At 38.8% G+C, this 16,030-nt stretch overlaps 7 protein-coding genes across 7 annotated transcripts; 3 read left to right on the top strand and 4 right to left on the bottom strand.

Annotated features, from left to right (window-relative positions):
• Nucleotides 1–246: 246 nt before the first annotated feature.
• Nucleotides 247–2,706, bottom strand: MDL2 (ATP-binding cassette permease MDL2; the record flags this gene model as incomplete). The annotated part of the gene is made up of 1 exon (XM_071050950.1): nucleotides 247–2,706. One exon carries the CDS (start codon nucleotides 2,704–2,706, stop codon nucleotides 247–249), a length of 2,460 nt encoding a protein of 819 aa, XP_070908162.1.
• A 426-nt stretch (nucleotides 2,707–3,132) lies between these two features.
• On the bottom strand, nucleotides 3,133–3,342 carry ATP15 (F1F0 ATP synthase subunit epsilon; the record flags this gene model as incomplete). The annotated part of the gene is made up of 1 exon (XM_071050949.1): nucleotides 3,133–3,342. The coding sequence occupies one exon, from the start codon at nucleotides 3,340–3,342 to the stop codon at nucleotides 3,133–3,135; it is 210 nt and encodes a 69-aa protein (XP_070908161.1).
• A 976-nt stretch (nucleotides 3,343–4,318) lies between these two features.
• On the top strand, nucleotides 4,319–5,914 carry PBI1 (Pbi1p; the record flags this gene model as incomplete). Its single annotated transcript, XM_071050948.1, has 1 exon — nucleotides 4,319–5,914. One exon carries the CDS (start codon nucleotides 4,319–4,321, stop codon nucleotides 5,912–5,914), a length of 1,596 nt encoding a protein of 531 aa, XP_070908160.1.
• A 321-nt stretch (nucleotides 5,915–6,235) lies between these two features.
• KEL3 (Kel3p) lies at nucleotides 6,236–8,164 on the bottom strand (the record flags this gene model as incomplete). Its single annotated transcript, XM_071050947.1, has 1 exon — nucleotides 6,236–8,164. One exon carries the CDS (start codon nucleotides 8,162–8,164, stop codon nucleotides 6,236–6,238), a length of 1,929 nt encoding a protein of 642 aa, XP_070908159.1.
• A 961-nt stretch (nucleotides 8,165–9,125) lies between these two features.
• On the top strand, nucleotides 9,126–10,310 carry ILV5 (ketol-acid reductoisomerase; the record flags this gene model as incomplete). Its single annotated transcript, XM_071050946.1, has 1 exon — nucleotides 9,126–10,310. One exon carries the CDS (start codon nucleotides 9,126–9,128, stop codon nucleotides 10,308–10,310), a length of 1,185 nt encoding a protein of 394 aa, XP_070908158.1.
• A 1,301-nt stretch (nucleotides 10,311–11,611) lies between these two features.
• TAL1 (sedoheptulose-7-phosphate:D-glyceraldehyde-3-phosphate transaldolase TAL1) lies at nucleotides 11,612–12,616 on the top strand (the record flags this gene model as incomplete). The annotated part of the gene is made up of 1 exon (XM_071050945.1): nucleotides 11,612–12,616. One exon carries the CDS (start codon nucleotides 11,612–11,614, stop codon nucleotides 12,614–12,616), a length of 1,005 nt encoding a protein of 334 aa, XP_070908157.1.
• A 594-nt stretch (nucleotides 12,617–13,210) lies between these two features.
• BUD8 (Bud8p) lies at nucleotides 13,211–15,748 on the bottom strand (the record flags this gene model as incomplete). Its single annotated transcript, XM_071050944.1, has 1 exon — nucleotides 13,211–15,748. The coding sequence occupies one exon, from the start codon at nucleotides 15,746–15,748 to the stop codon at nucleotides 13,211–13,213; it is 2,538 nt and encodes an 845-aa protein (XP_070908156.1).
• Nucleotides 15,749–16,030: the final 282 nt, after the last annotated feature.

The following is a 16,030-nucleotide window of genomic DNA, read 5'->3' as shown; positions in this document are numbered from 1 at the left end:
GCAGTTATATTTTTGTTTGTTTACCTTTTGCGGCGCGGACAAAGGATTAACGAAATTTAATATATATCGCCCATAATAAAGAATGTATTGACGAAAGTATATTGCTTCTTAGAATACTATTAAAACCAATTGATTAAAGGATATATATTTATATGTGTGTTATGAATTTTAGAAAGTAGCCTATATTACTTTCCGTAGATTAAAATGCTAATTTTTGGGGAAAAAAATAAATTTACAGAGTACGCATTACAGATTTTCATCTTTTTGTAGTTTTAGAGGTTTTCTTTCACTTGTTACATCTTTTAGAACTGTTTCGATAGTGTCTTCTATTTGTTCATTTAATAATTCATGTCCTTCAGCGACAACCTCAGAATCTGTGCTGATATACATATGGCGTGGTTCCATTTCCTCAGGATGCTCACTTACGACAGACTCTATATGCTCAGTAATGACTTTCTCTGTCATAGATGTTGGTGGAGGGGCAGTAGAGATATTTGTTGTTTGATGAGGTGTTGACTTTTCATTCAAGAGTTGTGACAGTTGACTAGTTGGGTCCTTCCATAGTTCTTTAAACTTACCCATTTCGACAACACTACCGTCATGGCCCAAAACAATGACATTTTCTGACCGTCTGATAGTACTTAGTCTATGTGCAATACTCACAATGGTCATTTCCTTCTTTTTCATTAGTTGACCAAAAGTATAGTTTATAGCACCTTCACTTTCTACATCTAAGGCAGATGTTGCTTCATCTAATATCAGGATCTTTGGCTTCTTAATCAAAGCTCTGGCAATCGCGATACGTTGCTTTTGTCCACCACTCAACAAGGTACCATGTGGTCCGATGATAGTATCATAAGAGGATTGGAACCGTGTGATAAAATTATGACAGAAACACTGTTTTGCAACTTTTCTGATCTCATCTTTTGATGGCATTTCGGTAAGACCGTAGACGATATTATCTCTTATAGTACCTGACATCAATATCGGCTCTTGTTGGACTAGACCGACATGTCTCCTCAAAGATTTACTGTTCAGTTCTCTAATATTTTGATTGTCGATTAAAATATCACCTGTTGATGGTTGGTAGTATTTCTCCAATAAAAGGGCAATGGTTGACTTACCTCTACCCGAGGGACCAACGATACAAACATTAGAACCTGCTTCTATTTTGAAGTTCAGGTTCTTGAATATTAAGTTGTCAGGACGAGTTGGATATGCAAAGGAAACATTTCTGAACTCAATTTCACCATTACCTGGTTGATATTTCCTACCTTTATTTGGAGATATACTCGGGATCCTGTCCGTAAGTTCAAATAATCTTGATGCTGCACCAGCACCTTGCATAATTTCTGAGTAGAAAGTCGATAAACCAAAAATGGAGTTTCCTGTGTATTCAGTATACATCATAAATGCTGTTAAATCACCAATGGTTAATGTATTTTGTAAAACTAAGTATGATCCAAAAGCTAACACGGTCAAAAAACTCAGATCTCCCATCGCTGATGTAGAGCTGAAAAACTTGGCATTGATGATGGCAGCCTTCTTACCTGTTTTGAAGATATCTCTAATGGCATAATTATACCTATTTATTTCCCTTTGCTCTGCAACGAATGATTGAACAGTTTTGATCCCTGAAAGCTGTTCCTCTGCAACCTTAGTCAATTGACCTGTGGCCTCTTGAAGCTCTCTAGACGTGGTACTTATTTGTTTACCAAATACAGTTGCACTTAATATGACAGGAGGCGTGAAAACCAATAATAAACATGAAAGTTGAGGAGATAATGCTACCATCATACCTACGCCGACACCACCACAGATTAAAGCTTTAAACCCATCAGAAACCTTCTGAGTCATGGATCTAGAAACCACATATGCGTCAGAACCTAGTCTAGATATCAGATCACCTACTTTATGGGTGTCAAAAAACTCTGAGTCCTGGTGTATTGTCTTTTTGATGACTGTGGATCTCAGTCTCGCCACCAACCTCTCACTAAGTATTCTTAGTAATATGATTCTACCATAGTTTGCGGCAACACCAACAAAAAGAGCAATTGTAAATCCCCCTAAAAATTCATAAAGTGATAGTCCAAACGCTATGGGGGGTAATTCATCTATACTTATCGGCTCGTTATCATTCATATGTAGTGCCATTGCGTTTTTCAGCTGGTCCAGGATAAGTCCAATTACTTTTGGGATAGTCATACCAATTGTACATGAAATCGTAAGTAGACCTACCGCGGTCAACAGTAACTTCCAATCTCGCCTCACTAGCATCATTAACCTTATTATATCTTTAAACTCCGAGGCTTTCTTACTTTCTGTCTCTACAGTTTTCTTCTTTTTCTTGCCAGTGCACTTGCCATCATTATCCTCATCAGTCTCCTCATTCTTAACATCTTCTTGCCTCTTGAAAGCATCCTGACTACTGGCCTTAGCATTAAGGCTAATTGAGGTACTAGTAAATGTTCTCCTCAGCACAGGGACATTCTGAGGTACTGTCAATTCTCTAGAAGGTCTTAATAACAATGACAGTCTCAGTAACGATGACGGTCTTATTACTGATGTCAGTCTAATTACCGATAATGGTCTCATTGTGGGTGTAAATCCCATCAATCGTGCCTGGACTTGTCCCCGTATCGGCACTTTGCTCATCAACTTTACATTGGACTGCATTGTGCTCATCAACTTCACATTGTACAGCATCTTTGATCTAATTAATCAATCCCACGTATATCTCTTTCAGTATCTCTTTCAGTAGCTCAGTATCCCCCCCTACCTCTCAACTAGTTCTTAATATTTCAAGAGAGGAACGATTTTAAAAGCAAAAGAGTCACCCTGTGAATAAAGAAAAACGTGTTGCTGGCTTGTCGATTTTCCGTTAGATTAAAAATTGTATCGTTATAAGAATGTAAAATATGACTTGCCATATGGTTCAAAGGGTCATTTTTCTAATTTTTCTGATTTCCTAAAGTTTGATATTTTATTTTATTTTTTTTTGATTGATTATATATGAGTGTTTCTTAAATAGAAAATGAATAGTGTGTTTTGTTTCTTATATACAATGGTACTAGTATTTATTGAATATGAAGTTTTTTTTTTTTTAATGAGTTGCTAAGAATTCCTTATAACTCATTCTTGCAATGGAATAGGGTCGGATTGTGGACTACCCTTCTCATACTTGGTGAATGCAGCATCAGTCTTACCTCTGTTCATAACCTGTGGAGTCTGTACCTCTTTCTTCAACGAATCACGTACCGTTCTGGCAGCAATAGCAAGGTATGAACTATAGCTCAACCCAGCCTTTCTCCAAGCAGTAGTAGCATTGGCAACAGCAGACATCTTTTTTTTTTTTTTTCCAATATTAAAATCAAACTTGAGTCTATATATATCTCTTCCTACTTGCCATCCAAACACTACCAACCATAACCTGATATCACTCTAACTTATATAAAAGCTACTGGCTTCAATCCATGATGCTAGTGGGCTTCAAGTTTCCCCCTGCCAACAAAAAACACCCCATCACGCGAGTTTAGTGAATAATGATATCACGTGTGATACTCGATTTTAATTGGCTGCCCAGGGCTTATGACTACGAATAGATAGAGATCAGCAACGTTTGGTGAACTCATTCTATTTAGGACGGAATACGAGTTATTACACTGTGTTCTAAAAGCTCGAGGCCGTATACCCACATTCCCATACGAAAAAGATGAGCCTCTTCACACATATGGGAATCACCATAGAGCCCTCCACATTCATTTTTTTTTTTTTCAATTTATAGATGTTTTGAGGGTATCGTTTCTGGTTCATTATCACTGCCTCCCTCTTTGTCCCTCTGCTTTCCCCTCCTACTTTCCCAAGACACCCCCACTAAACGAGGCAAATGAACTCAAAATGACGTATCGTCGTTCTTATTCTTTTTTTAATATGATTTACGGGTTTTTGTAGGGGTACTTCTAAGGGTCCTCGAGAACAATGGATGCACAGAATGGGTTTTTTCCGTAGATATTCGAATGAGGGGGTCCTTAGTGAACAAAGAGGGTTTTTAAACTCTTGAGATTAATTAAACAATAAGAATATTCTAAGATCAAATTACAACCCTCCCATCTAAACGATTATGCATAACAATAAGCCCTTTTTTTTGGTTGAAAGGAGGGGCTTTGCTCTTTCGATTAGACCTTTTGCTATTGATATATAAGATCAGTGTTAAAATTACATATTCCACACGTAATCACATCTTGTCAGCTTGTAAAAAACTAGCTAATCACACAATTTTAAACACCCAATATAAAACACCTATATACAGAAACTTACAATGTCGAGACCTTTGTCTAGTTATGAGAAGAAATTGCTCTCTCAAATACTAGAGACTAATAAGAACGGTACCGTTTTCGGAGCTAGCTATATATTTGATGAAGGTAACGTTACCACCACTGAGTGGGTTGATGATAGCGATACTCTTGCTGCTACTAGGTCTAACACCGCTTTTTCCAAACGTGGACCCAAGTCTTTGACTCTGCCCTTAGTTACCAGGACTTTGAAGAATTTGATCCAAAAGTACCCTGAACTGTACACAACTGTGAGCAACAGCCTGGAGTTCGAACCATTGAAGTCCATCAGAACGCCAGATGTGCTATCAGTTGTCACCTTCGATAACGAAAAGGATGAGAAGATCAATTGTCACTCAGGTGGGCCACCACCTTACTTGATCCGCCACATCTTGAAGAACGGCGGCTTCCAACCTGGTAGTAACAGACCTCTGTGGGACTTGTACCTGATCGATGAATCACAGTTGGTATTTCACTCTCAGGACATATTGTTTGATATCTTCTCCGCTGCCAAGTTCCACCAATTGTTCCTAAAGGAGCTCATCAGCACTTCCCAAGAGGAAGAGTGTGAAAACCCTCTTGAGTTCTTATTCAAGTTGGACAACACTACTACAAAGAACTACACTTTACCAAGGTCAATCTACGATAACTTGAAGCTACATTTCCCTGCCACTAAGCCAGAGTTGTTGAACTTACAAACACAGTCATTCTTCAAGTCATTTTTCTTCAATGCAGTCAAGAAACCCTTAGATTTTATCCAATCACCGATCACTAACCATAACGGAAGCAACGAAGGTGAAGCCACTACCTTCATCAGTCAAGAAGGTAACCAATTGAAACTTTTTAGAACCAGATACACCAACATCCTAACAAATGCCACTTCCAACTGTGGTAACACAATCTTCGGTTCTGTACCAAATGAAAGATTTAACTACTTGAACTCAGTTGTGCAACAGGAGAAAATCTGTCTAAGAAGTTTTATCGCCGCCATTACCATGCTATGTTTGAAGCCAATGATCAAATCTTTCAATGGAACTTTGATTTTCTCGATGCCAATGAACCTAAGAGACTCTATTTCAGGATCCAGTGAATTTGGTCTTGTTTACAAAGATATTAGAGTCGAATGCCCATTGTCGTTAATTGACGACAGCGCTTTTGGCCCAGCTCCAAGCACTGCGGACAACTCTGAATACAATGAAAAACTTCTTGAACATCAATTCAAGGAAATTGCTAATCATGTCACCAACAGCATCAACCAGAGAATGAGTAGCTGGAAGAAGTACGGGTACAATGATAGTGATATGAAGAGAATGAAATTCGACAACTATGACGAAAAAATGTCTCGCAACACTAGACTAATAAAAATCAACGATGTTTCCCAAATCTCCTTCGATGATAACAGCGTTAAATTCCCACACATCAAGAGCCCAGGTTTTACAACTAGCCTGTCACCAAACTGTTTGATGTCTCTATCTTATACACACTGTGAGGAAGACGGTCTCAATATTTGTATACATTATCCTGATGGTTACAATATGGAGACTTTCGTTGATTGTTTCCAATCCTTTATTGAAGAAGAATAAATATGAAATTTTCTTTCATATTTATTATCTATTCTGTTATGTTTTACTGATGAAATTTTACATTCTTTTGGACCCTTTGATTTTTCTATTCTATGTATTTTAGTTTTTGTTCTTTTTATAAAACCAACGTTTATATCTGTCTTACTCTTTAATAAATTTTGAACTATTTATACTGCAAATACATGATTTTGAAATATATTGTCTAAAAAAACATCTATAACAACTAAATAGCAAATTATCATTAATTAGTTATCACCAATAATATACATAAAATGATCATTTCAGAATAATTTTTAATATAAAGTGAAATGAGAGTCAAACTTATCTTCTCTTACTACTTTTGCTAGTGTCCCTTTCAACTACACCACCAACAGCACCTAATTCTTCCAATTTATCCTCTTCAATACGTAGTTGGTCACGTCTTTCCCACCAACGGTCTTGACATAAATCGAAGGAATGCTTCTTTAGATGCTTACCTCTGGCATCCCTATTGTTAGAGATGGCCCACTCTAAGAAGGCAGGACCCTCCCGGACATAGAAATCTCTTAAAGATTCAAATGCCTTAGGATGTGGTAGCCATGGTCTTGGATCTGGGTATTCTAATTCCTCCTCTATTTCTTCCTCCTCTTCCTCCTCTTCCTCTTCTTCGTCATCATCATCATCACCTTCTTCTTCGTCATCATCGTCTTCTTCATCATCGTCTTCATCATCGTCTTCTTCATCAGAATCTTGAATCCCAAGTTCCTTAGCCTTATTAATATCTTTCATATCTTCCCAATACATTGTGACACCGTCAATTTTATTTAAGTCAATACTGTATAGAGAATCAACCATAAAGTCTTTATCGCCTTGTTCCCATATACCACCGTAGATAAACAACGAATCATCTACAACAGCCGTTGTGGCATTGAATCTTGGATGAGGAAGTTGAGTCAAAATGGTGTGCTCAATGGCCGATTCTTCATCTCCTTCTTCATCCTCGATATCAGCCTTGGCCAAAGCATTACTGATCTCTTCTTCGTCCTCGTCATCATCTGTCTTATCCAATAAATTAGCCTTTTGTAAGATAGAGTCAAGCAAATCCTTAAGTTCTTTTTCTTGTTCCTTCGAAGTTTTACCAGATTTCTTTACAGCGTTGTTGGCATTATGTTTTCTTGATTTTATAGACAATGAATACCATCTATTACTTTCTACCTGGTATGAGAATAAATCGTTAAAAAATTCTGACTCCAGACTCTCCTCGGTTTCTTCGTAATCATACACACCACCAAACAGTATACCTCTGTTTTTATGGTATGCCATTGAACAACCAACTCTTGCTGAAGGTTGGAAACCTTGTTTCTTCCTACGTTCCCATCTAATGCCACTGATATCACTCTTCATCTTCAAGTACCAACAATCACTTAGAATCTTACCCTTTTGGTAACCCTTTTTGTTGGCCTTGATCTTACAGTAACCACCCCATAAAATAGCACCATCGGCGGTTGGGATCAACGAGTGACCCGACCTTGCATCTGGCAGTGGGTGGTTCGGTGGGAATTCGACCTGTTTCCATTTATAAGTGGTAATATCAAACAACCAACAGTCACCAAGATAAGTAGTACTGGTACCCAAATCTCTGAAACCACCGTGTAGTATAAAGAAATTCTTCCAAACGGTGATACGATGACCCGACCTCGCCGAAGGCCCCACTTTCGAGTCAATCTTGGACCACTCCTTGGTGTTACAGTCTAATACCCAGGAATCTGAGTAATGGTAGAAAGTATTCTGCTTTGGGGAGGAGAACTCACCACCGTGTAGCAATGCAATACCACTCGAGTGAGCAGCCATTGCAGCCGATGATCTAGGCATAGGTGAGTTCTGAGAGGTAAATCGTTTCCACTGGTTGTTATCCGGTGTAAAAGTGTACAGATCATTGTAGAAAGTAGTAGTGGAGGTGGATGGGTTAGTGTACTCACCACCGAAGAACAACAGTTCCTTCTTGTTGCTGCTTGCAGATGGGTTCGCAATCATACACGGGTTGACCCTCTTAGTTAGCCTCTCCACGGACTCCACGGAGATTTTCTCGAACTGTTCCTGCTCCTTCTTGAAATTAGCCAGCACTTCCTCAATATCCATATCCTCATCGTCCTCATCACCAAGTTTCTTAGCACGTTTCTTATCTTTACTCTCAGCCTTGGCCTGGCTCTTCTTCATCTTCTGCTCAGCTCTGGCCTTCTTCGCCTCCTTATCCTTCTTCTTCTTAGCCATTGTCAGTCTTGTTTCGTTGCGTTATGATAAATAATAGTATATATACACAATACAATACAATACTATACTATAATAACGATATAGTAATATATCAGATAAGCTCATCGCTTCCTTTTAGAGTTATTTCAAAAAGTGAAAAATCACATGCTCGTTTTAGTTAATAATGATATACAAATATACGATAAATCACAAGCTAAGATATACTATATCACGACGCACCCTATTGTCTTTCTTTTCCTGTTATGGGGATTTGCGGAACTTCCCGCTTTTTCCTTCCTTCTTTCTTTTTTTTTGTTACAAAAAACCGGCCCGGCCGTCCCGTTACCGGTGTATTGAACCACAATTGTATTACACAACTATACAACAACATACACATATACACATACACATATACACATACACATATACACATACAATTACACAATAGCATATACACAATAGCTTTAACTCACTTACAATAACATTTACTCATAGCAAGTCTCGATGACCGGGGAGGAAAACTAAAGCGATATCGGTGTTCCAAAAGTCGATTTAGAGCAGAATGATTGTTATTGATTAGTGTGCGAGAGAGTGTGCGAGAGAGAGTGCGAGAGACAGAGAGAGGGCTAATGTGGTAGTGTGTGCAGGACTTCGTGATAATATTTTTCGTTTTTTTTTTGACTCACTGGAAGTTGGGCTACCCTATTTTGTAGTAAAAGTGACTCTTCAAGTGGAAAAAATTTTTTTTTTCACAGCTCAATTCCCAATCAATTCTCAATTGTCGATTGAGAGTTGAAATGAAAAATTTTTCTTTCTTCAATTCTTTTTAAATATAAAAAGGGGAGTTATTAATCTTTCTTATTAATATTCTTTTAATTTCTTCATAGTTGTTCTCTTTTAGTATATAATAAATTACTAAGAACAAAAGTATAAGACTTTATACCAGTTATAACAAAAACAAACAAACTAATACCATTAAAAAATGATTAGAGCTCAAGCTGCCAGATTGATCTGTAACTCTCGTGTTATCACTTCCAAGAGAACTTTTGCTCTTGCTGCCCGTGCTGTTTCTGCTAGACCAGCTGCTCGTTTCACCAAGCCATTGGTTGCTACCCGTGGTCTAAAGCAGATTAACTTCGGTGGTACTGTTGAGACTGTCTACGAACGTGCTGACTGGCCAAGAGAGAGATTATTGAAGTACTTCGCTAACGACACTTTTGCTTTGATTGGTTACGGTTCTCAAGGTTACGGTCAAGGTTTGAACTTGAGAGACAACGGTCTAAACGTCATCATTGGTGTCCGTAAGGACGGTGCCTCTTGGAAGGCTGCCATTGAGGACGGTTGGGTCCCAGGTGAGAACTTGTTCGAAGTCGAAGAAGCTGTCAAGAAGGGTACTTACGTCATGAACTTGTTGTCTGACGCCGCTCAATCCGAGACCTGGAACGCTTTGAAGCCATTGTTGACCAAGGAAAAGACCTTGTACTTCTCCCACGGTTTCTCCCCAGTTTTCAAGGACTTGACCCACGTCGAGCCACCAACTGACATCGACACCATCTTGGTTGCTCCAAAGGGTTCCGGTAGAACCGTCAGATCTTTGTTCAAGGAAGGTCGTGGTATCAACTCTTCTTACGCTGTCTGGAACGACGTCTCCGGTAAGGCTCACGAGAAGGCCCAAGCCCTAGCCGTTGCCATTGGTTCCGGTTACGTCTACCAAACCACTTTTGAGAAGGAAGTCAACAGTGACTTGTACGGTGAAAGAGGTTGTCTAATGGGTGGTATCCACGGTATGTTCTTGGCCCAATACGAAGTTCTAAGAGAGAACGGTCACTCCCCAAGTGAAGCCTTCAACGAGACCGTCGAAGAAGCCACCCAATCCTTGTACCCATTGGTCGGTAAGTACGGTATGGACTACATGTACGATGCTTGTTCCACCACTGCCAGACGTGGTGCTCTAGACTGGTACCCAATCTTCAAGGACGCCTTGAAGCCAGTGTTCCAGGACTTGTACGAGTCTACCAAGAACGGTAGCGAAACCAAGAGATCTCTAGAGTTCAACTCTCAACCAGACTACAGAGAGAAGTTGGAGAAGGAACTACAAACCATCAGAGACATGGAAATATGGAGAGTCGGTAAGGAAGTCAGAAAGTTGAGACCAGAAAACCAATAAGCTTTCCAAAAAACAAAAACATAGACATAATGAGTGCTGGAAACTTTATGTTTGTTTCATTCCCCCCCAACAACAAAAATAACAAAAAAGAAACTGTATAGTATATAATTTTGCATAAATGTCAATAAGAATTGATTAATAATTTCATAACATACATCGATACATCATCTCACGGCAGTGTGCTATGTGCTATATCACGGCAGTGTGCTATATAGCATGTGTGCTATATACTGTGTCACGGCATATCACGGCATAAAAACGATATACTATATCACGGCATAGCACGAGATACCGACACGATATAAATCACCGTATACTACACGCATATCGTAAGTTAAAAAAAAAGGGGGGCGAAGCGTGAAGTGTGAGCGTGGTATGGCCGTTGGGCGTTGGCCGTTGGGAGTTGGCCGTTGGGCGTTGGGCGTAGGGCCAGTTGCGTCATCTTCTTTTTTTTTTTCTTGATGCGTCATTATATGTTGGCACAACAAAATAGGGGAATTTGAACGCCACTTTTTTTTTTCGTCGCTGTGTGATATTTTTGGTGTGTTTTTTATCAATTTCACGTTGGGGGTGGAAAAAAAGGAGTTGGGCAGGGTAAAGGGCCAGGCCCCCCCCGTTCCCAGTTCCCAGTTCCCAGTTCCCAGTTCCCTCATAGAAAAAAAAGGAGTCGTCTCTTGCCCAGTGAAACAGCCGTACCAGTTTTCTTGATGCGTTTATTTACACGACGCTCACCTCTTTCTTAGATAATTCCAAGAACATCTATCTCTTTCTATTGTCCCTGTTCTCTATCGCCATAACACCGCCTGGTTGTGTACCATGCTGTACACTACTACACTCTACTATGCTACCTCTCTACTATGCTATCTCTCTACTATGATACTCTACTATACTCTAACACACTCTCTCAACGTTTCTCTCCTGCTCTCGTCCCAAGATCAAATCAAGGGACTTTATGTAAAAAAGAGACACTATTGATACTAAGTGAAGTACTAGTGTACTCTAGTGAAGTGAATAACTATAGTACTTCTGTACAACTCTTTATGAAGCTTATGTACAACTTATTGATCTGTGTAAAAAGATCAATAAAAATAGGGATTAACCCAAAAGAAAAAAAAGTTTCATTGGAATTCCCCTTCATACAATGAAAAATTTTAATATATAAACAATAACTCTTTTTACTTAAAAGAACAATTTTTATTTTTCCTCCTTGTCTTTTAACATATATATTTTTAATATAGAGCTCTATTCTCATATCAACAACCCCCTTCCCTTAATATACCAATAACAAATAAATAAATAAAATGTCCGAGCCAGTTCAAAAGAAACAAAAGACTAACTCTTCTCTAGACCAATTGAAGGCTAGTGGTACTGTTGTTGTTGCTGATACCGGTGACTTCGAATCTATCGCTAAGTTCCAACCTCAAGACTCTACCACTAACCCTTCCTTGATCTTGGCTGCTGCTAAGCAACCAGCTTACGCTAAGTTGATCGACATCTCTGTCGAGTACGGTAAGAAGCACGGTAAGACCCTAGAGGAACAAACCGAAGCTGCCGTCGACAGACTGCTCGTTGCCTTCGGTCAAGAGATCTTGAAGATCGTCCCTGGTCGTGTCTCCACCGAAGTCGACGCCCGTCTGTCCTTCGACACCCAAGCCACCATCGACAAGGCCCTACACATCATCAAGCTATACGAAGAAAACGGTATTCCAAAGGAGAGAGTCTTGATCAAGATCGCCTCCACCTGGGAAGGTATCCAAGCCGCCCGTGAACTAGAGTCCAAGCACGGTATCCACTGTAACTTGACCCTTCTGTTCAACTTCGCCCAAGCCGTCGCCTGTGCCGAAGCCGGTATCACCTTGATCTCCCCATTCGTCGGTAGAATCATGGACTACTACAAGGCTAAGACCGGTGAGACTTACACTGGTGAAACCGACCCAGGTGTCAAGTCCGTCAGATCTATCTACAACTACTACAAGAAGTACGGCTACAACACCATCGTCATGGGTGCCTCCTTCAGAAACATCGATGAAATCAAGGCCTTGGCTGGTGTCGACTACTTGACCATCTCTCCAAACCTTTTGGAACAATTGTTGAACTCCGAGGACTCCGTTCCAAAGGTCTTGGACCCAGCTTCCGCTAAGAACGAAGCCGGTGAAAAGGTTACCTTCGTCGACGACGAATCCGCCTTCAGATTCGCTTTGAACGAAGACCCAATGGCTACCGACAAGTTGTCCGATGGTATCAGAAAGTTCTCTGCTGATATCGTTACTTTGTTCGACATGATCGAAAAGAAGGTCAAGGCTTAAATTCAGGAAATTTAAAATTCAACCTTAGCTTTCTTTTTCTTTCTACAAATACTGTAAGTACGTTGTTATGATATATTAGAGTATTATATATAAATATCTTTTTTATAAAAGAATAATATATATATATCCCTCCCCCATAAATTTCACCTAAAAAGTTGAACCCCAGAAATGCCATTATATATAGTATATTCCATACCATTCCATACCATGAACGACCCATATAGAAAATTTAAAAAGAATATTTGTCATTGAATTGATGTAAGTTATATAATATATGCTTCTTACAAAAATACTATATTGCCTTTTTTTTATAAGTTATTAATAATGAAACCAAAAAATTTCAATAAGTTAATCATTATATGATATTATAATGCAATAGAAAGAAGTAAACGTCAATCTCTTTTTTCGGCACTTCAATAGCATGAAGAAATAAAATCGAAAAAAAAAGTTGAATGCAATTATGATCTCTTTAAAGAGAGAAATAAAAATAAAGTATTAATACAATAGTAGTAGAATAATAACCGTACCATAAAAAAAAAAGACCCATGTATGATAAAATTTGAGGAATAAATGAAAATAAAAAAAAAATAAAAATTAGTTTCTTGTCAAACCCACTCCTAAGCCGATAGCAATACCTGCAATTGCTGCACATAACTCCAATAAGCCTAATATTAGACACATCTTACGGAACCATGACATATCAACCTCCCATAAGAAACCTTTGAGTAGTCCAGAACGGTGCTTAGAGTTCATCAGTAATTTCATAAGCTTGTAGTCCGAAACCAGATGCACTTTATTAGGATTTCTACCGAAACTTAAACCAAATATGAAAAAGACTGGAGGGGAAAGAAGACAAAGAGTGAGCAGCAATGCAATACGTTTGGAACTGTATAGATCGAAAAAGTCAAAATCGTTGGAGTTAATACTTTGAATAGAGTATGAGTCATCTCTTCTGGCTCTTATCATGTTCCCTAGATACTCAATATCCAAACCATCCTCCATATCACTGAACATATCATCGTTATACAACTCCCCAACACTTTGTGCATGAGGATTTGGATAGGAACGCGATTGTTTCGACCCTCTAGATGACGATTGTGCCGCATCCTCAGGAGGAAGCAGTTCTTTTTCGTTATCTAATCCTAGAGAGCTAGATTTTGGTCTGTTTCGGACAATCTCACTTTCATTTTGTGGCTGTCCGATTTTCTCCTTCAAAACAGTTCTGTTTGTTTGAGATAATTTTGGCACACCCCCCATACTTACTGCTTTCGAAACAGCGGGCTGCTCACCTATATTAGAAAATCTTTTATTGATATTACCAGATGTTACATTGGCTGAATTTTTAGTAGTAATATGATCTGCCTTGGTTGTGCTCACAGTTGCCTCATCTTCTTTACCATATTCTGACACCTTTGGTTCTATATCAGGAAGCACTAATGAATCCGGGGAATTCTGTTGATATTTTGCTAAGTGTGGTCTAGTAGGAGTATTCATATGTAAGGATACAGTAGACGTCGATCCATTTCTCCATCTACTAGACCCTGAGACATCCTTTAGAACAGGGATTGCCACATAGCCTTTTTTCCTATCTCTTGATCCATAATAAGGTTTTCCACCTGAAGATTCATTACTATCGTTACTATCCTGCCTCTCACTACCACTGCTATTATCGGGTGATGCAACCAGTAATTTCCCAATCAAGAAAGGACTTTGTGTTAATGGCCCTTTCTTGGCAGATGTTGATTTTTGAGGAGTATTGGATGGTGATTCTTGGGCTGAAACAAATGAAGATTTCCTTGAGAGATTATAACTTAGGGGTACAAACTCTGATTCGAACTTAAAACTCTCCGGTGGGGCAATACCACGGTGTTCTTCCGCAAACAGTCTAAGTTCCTGACTTGCTGTTCTCTGGAGTGGATAGGTATTATGGCCTGCCACAGGGTATAATCTAGGGCTAACCTCTTGCTCTAAAATTTCCATTTGTCTGTCTCTCTCATCGCTACTATCATCTCCTGAAAGTGATACAACATCAAGTCGACTAGCTGAAATCGGATCACTAGTTCGAGCTCCATTATTTGCTAAACCTAGGATTTCATGAGATCCAGATATTGCAGGATTTATAACTGAATTATCAGATGTATTACGCGTCCCATTCCGTTGGACTAGAACCAAATCTGTATCAACTGTTTGTGCACTCACTCTGTTGTCACTAAATACTCCTTGCATTCTTGTTCCACTATACTGGTTCGTATCCGCCGAATTAACACTTTCTCTATAGTTATTTGTAGGACCTTGATTATCGGTACCATCACATTGATTCAGAACAAGGTTTGTTTCCACTGAGTGAATACTATCTCTTTTGTTGCTGCTTTGATCTTTTTCATCACATTGTGATAATATTAGATCAGTATCTACTGAATTAATACTCTCCCTTTGTTGATTTGATGTGCTTATAATATTGATTGTTTCAGTATTAAGCCTGTCATAGGTCTGCTGTCTATTACTTACAATGTTTGATATTACTTCTTCCTCTGGCAAAGCTGGATTTACAATGTCTATACTTACACATGGACTGCCTGTTCCGTCGAACTGTGACAGATTAATCCGGGATGATATTGACTGTTCGCTATTTCTGACTGAATCAGATACATCAGTCCTATCTAGTAACGGTCCGCATCTGGTGTTTGTTTCACTTACATTTTCACAAAGCTCATCAATAGCCTCGTTCTGGAAATCAATGGGCCTGGTTGTATGAACAGCTACAGGTTGATATCCTGCCCTCTTCTCTAAAGACGAATGTTCATCCGAAGACTTGTCACGTGATGGAGTTGATGTTTGCATGTCGGTCTGAGAACTTGTCGAGGATAGTTTAGAATCGTCGTTGTATGCCGCATAAAGTTTGTTAGGAATACTTCTCTTTCTCATGTGTTCCGAACTAGCAGTATCAGAATTACTTATATCGCGTCTCGAACTTATATTATGCTTATTTTCTTCAATATTTTCAATGAATAAAGACTGTCGCAGCGGCTGCTCAGGATCTATTTGTGTACTGTTTAGCAGTATAGTATCAATCGATTCATAAGTCGAACTGGACGTGTCCCCGACAAATGAACCACCAGATTCTGATGACATCCTTTTATATTTTATGAATCAAAAAATACAATTTAATTATTACTCTTCTCTAGTATTTCTTTTTCCCTTCTTCTTCTTATTCTTCTTCTTCTTATTTTGCTTGTTTTTTCTTTTGATTTACTTCAATCTATTCAAATTTCAATTACCAATCATATGAATTTGTGTATAAAATAAAGGGACTTAATCTTATCAATTATGGTGTTAGGAAATGATTTTCTTTTTTTTTTTCACCAATTCAATTGATGGTGTGAGAAAATTTTTTTATCTTCTTCAATGAATTCA

The sequence above is a fragment of the Nakaseomyces bracarensis genome, assembly GCF_045282275.1.
Source record: "Nakaseomyces bracarensis strain CBM3 chromosome Unknown Scaff4_1, whole genome shotgun sequence".
NCBI lineage: Eukaryota > Fungi > Ascomycota > Saccharomycetes > Saccharomycetales > Saccharomycetaceae > Nakaseomyces > Nakaseomyces bracarensis.
The sequence above is the reverse complement of the archived record's forward strand: the minus strand, read 5'-3'. Positions and strand labels throughout refer to the sequence as shown.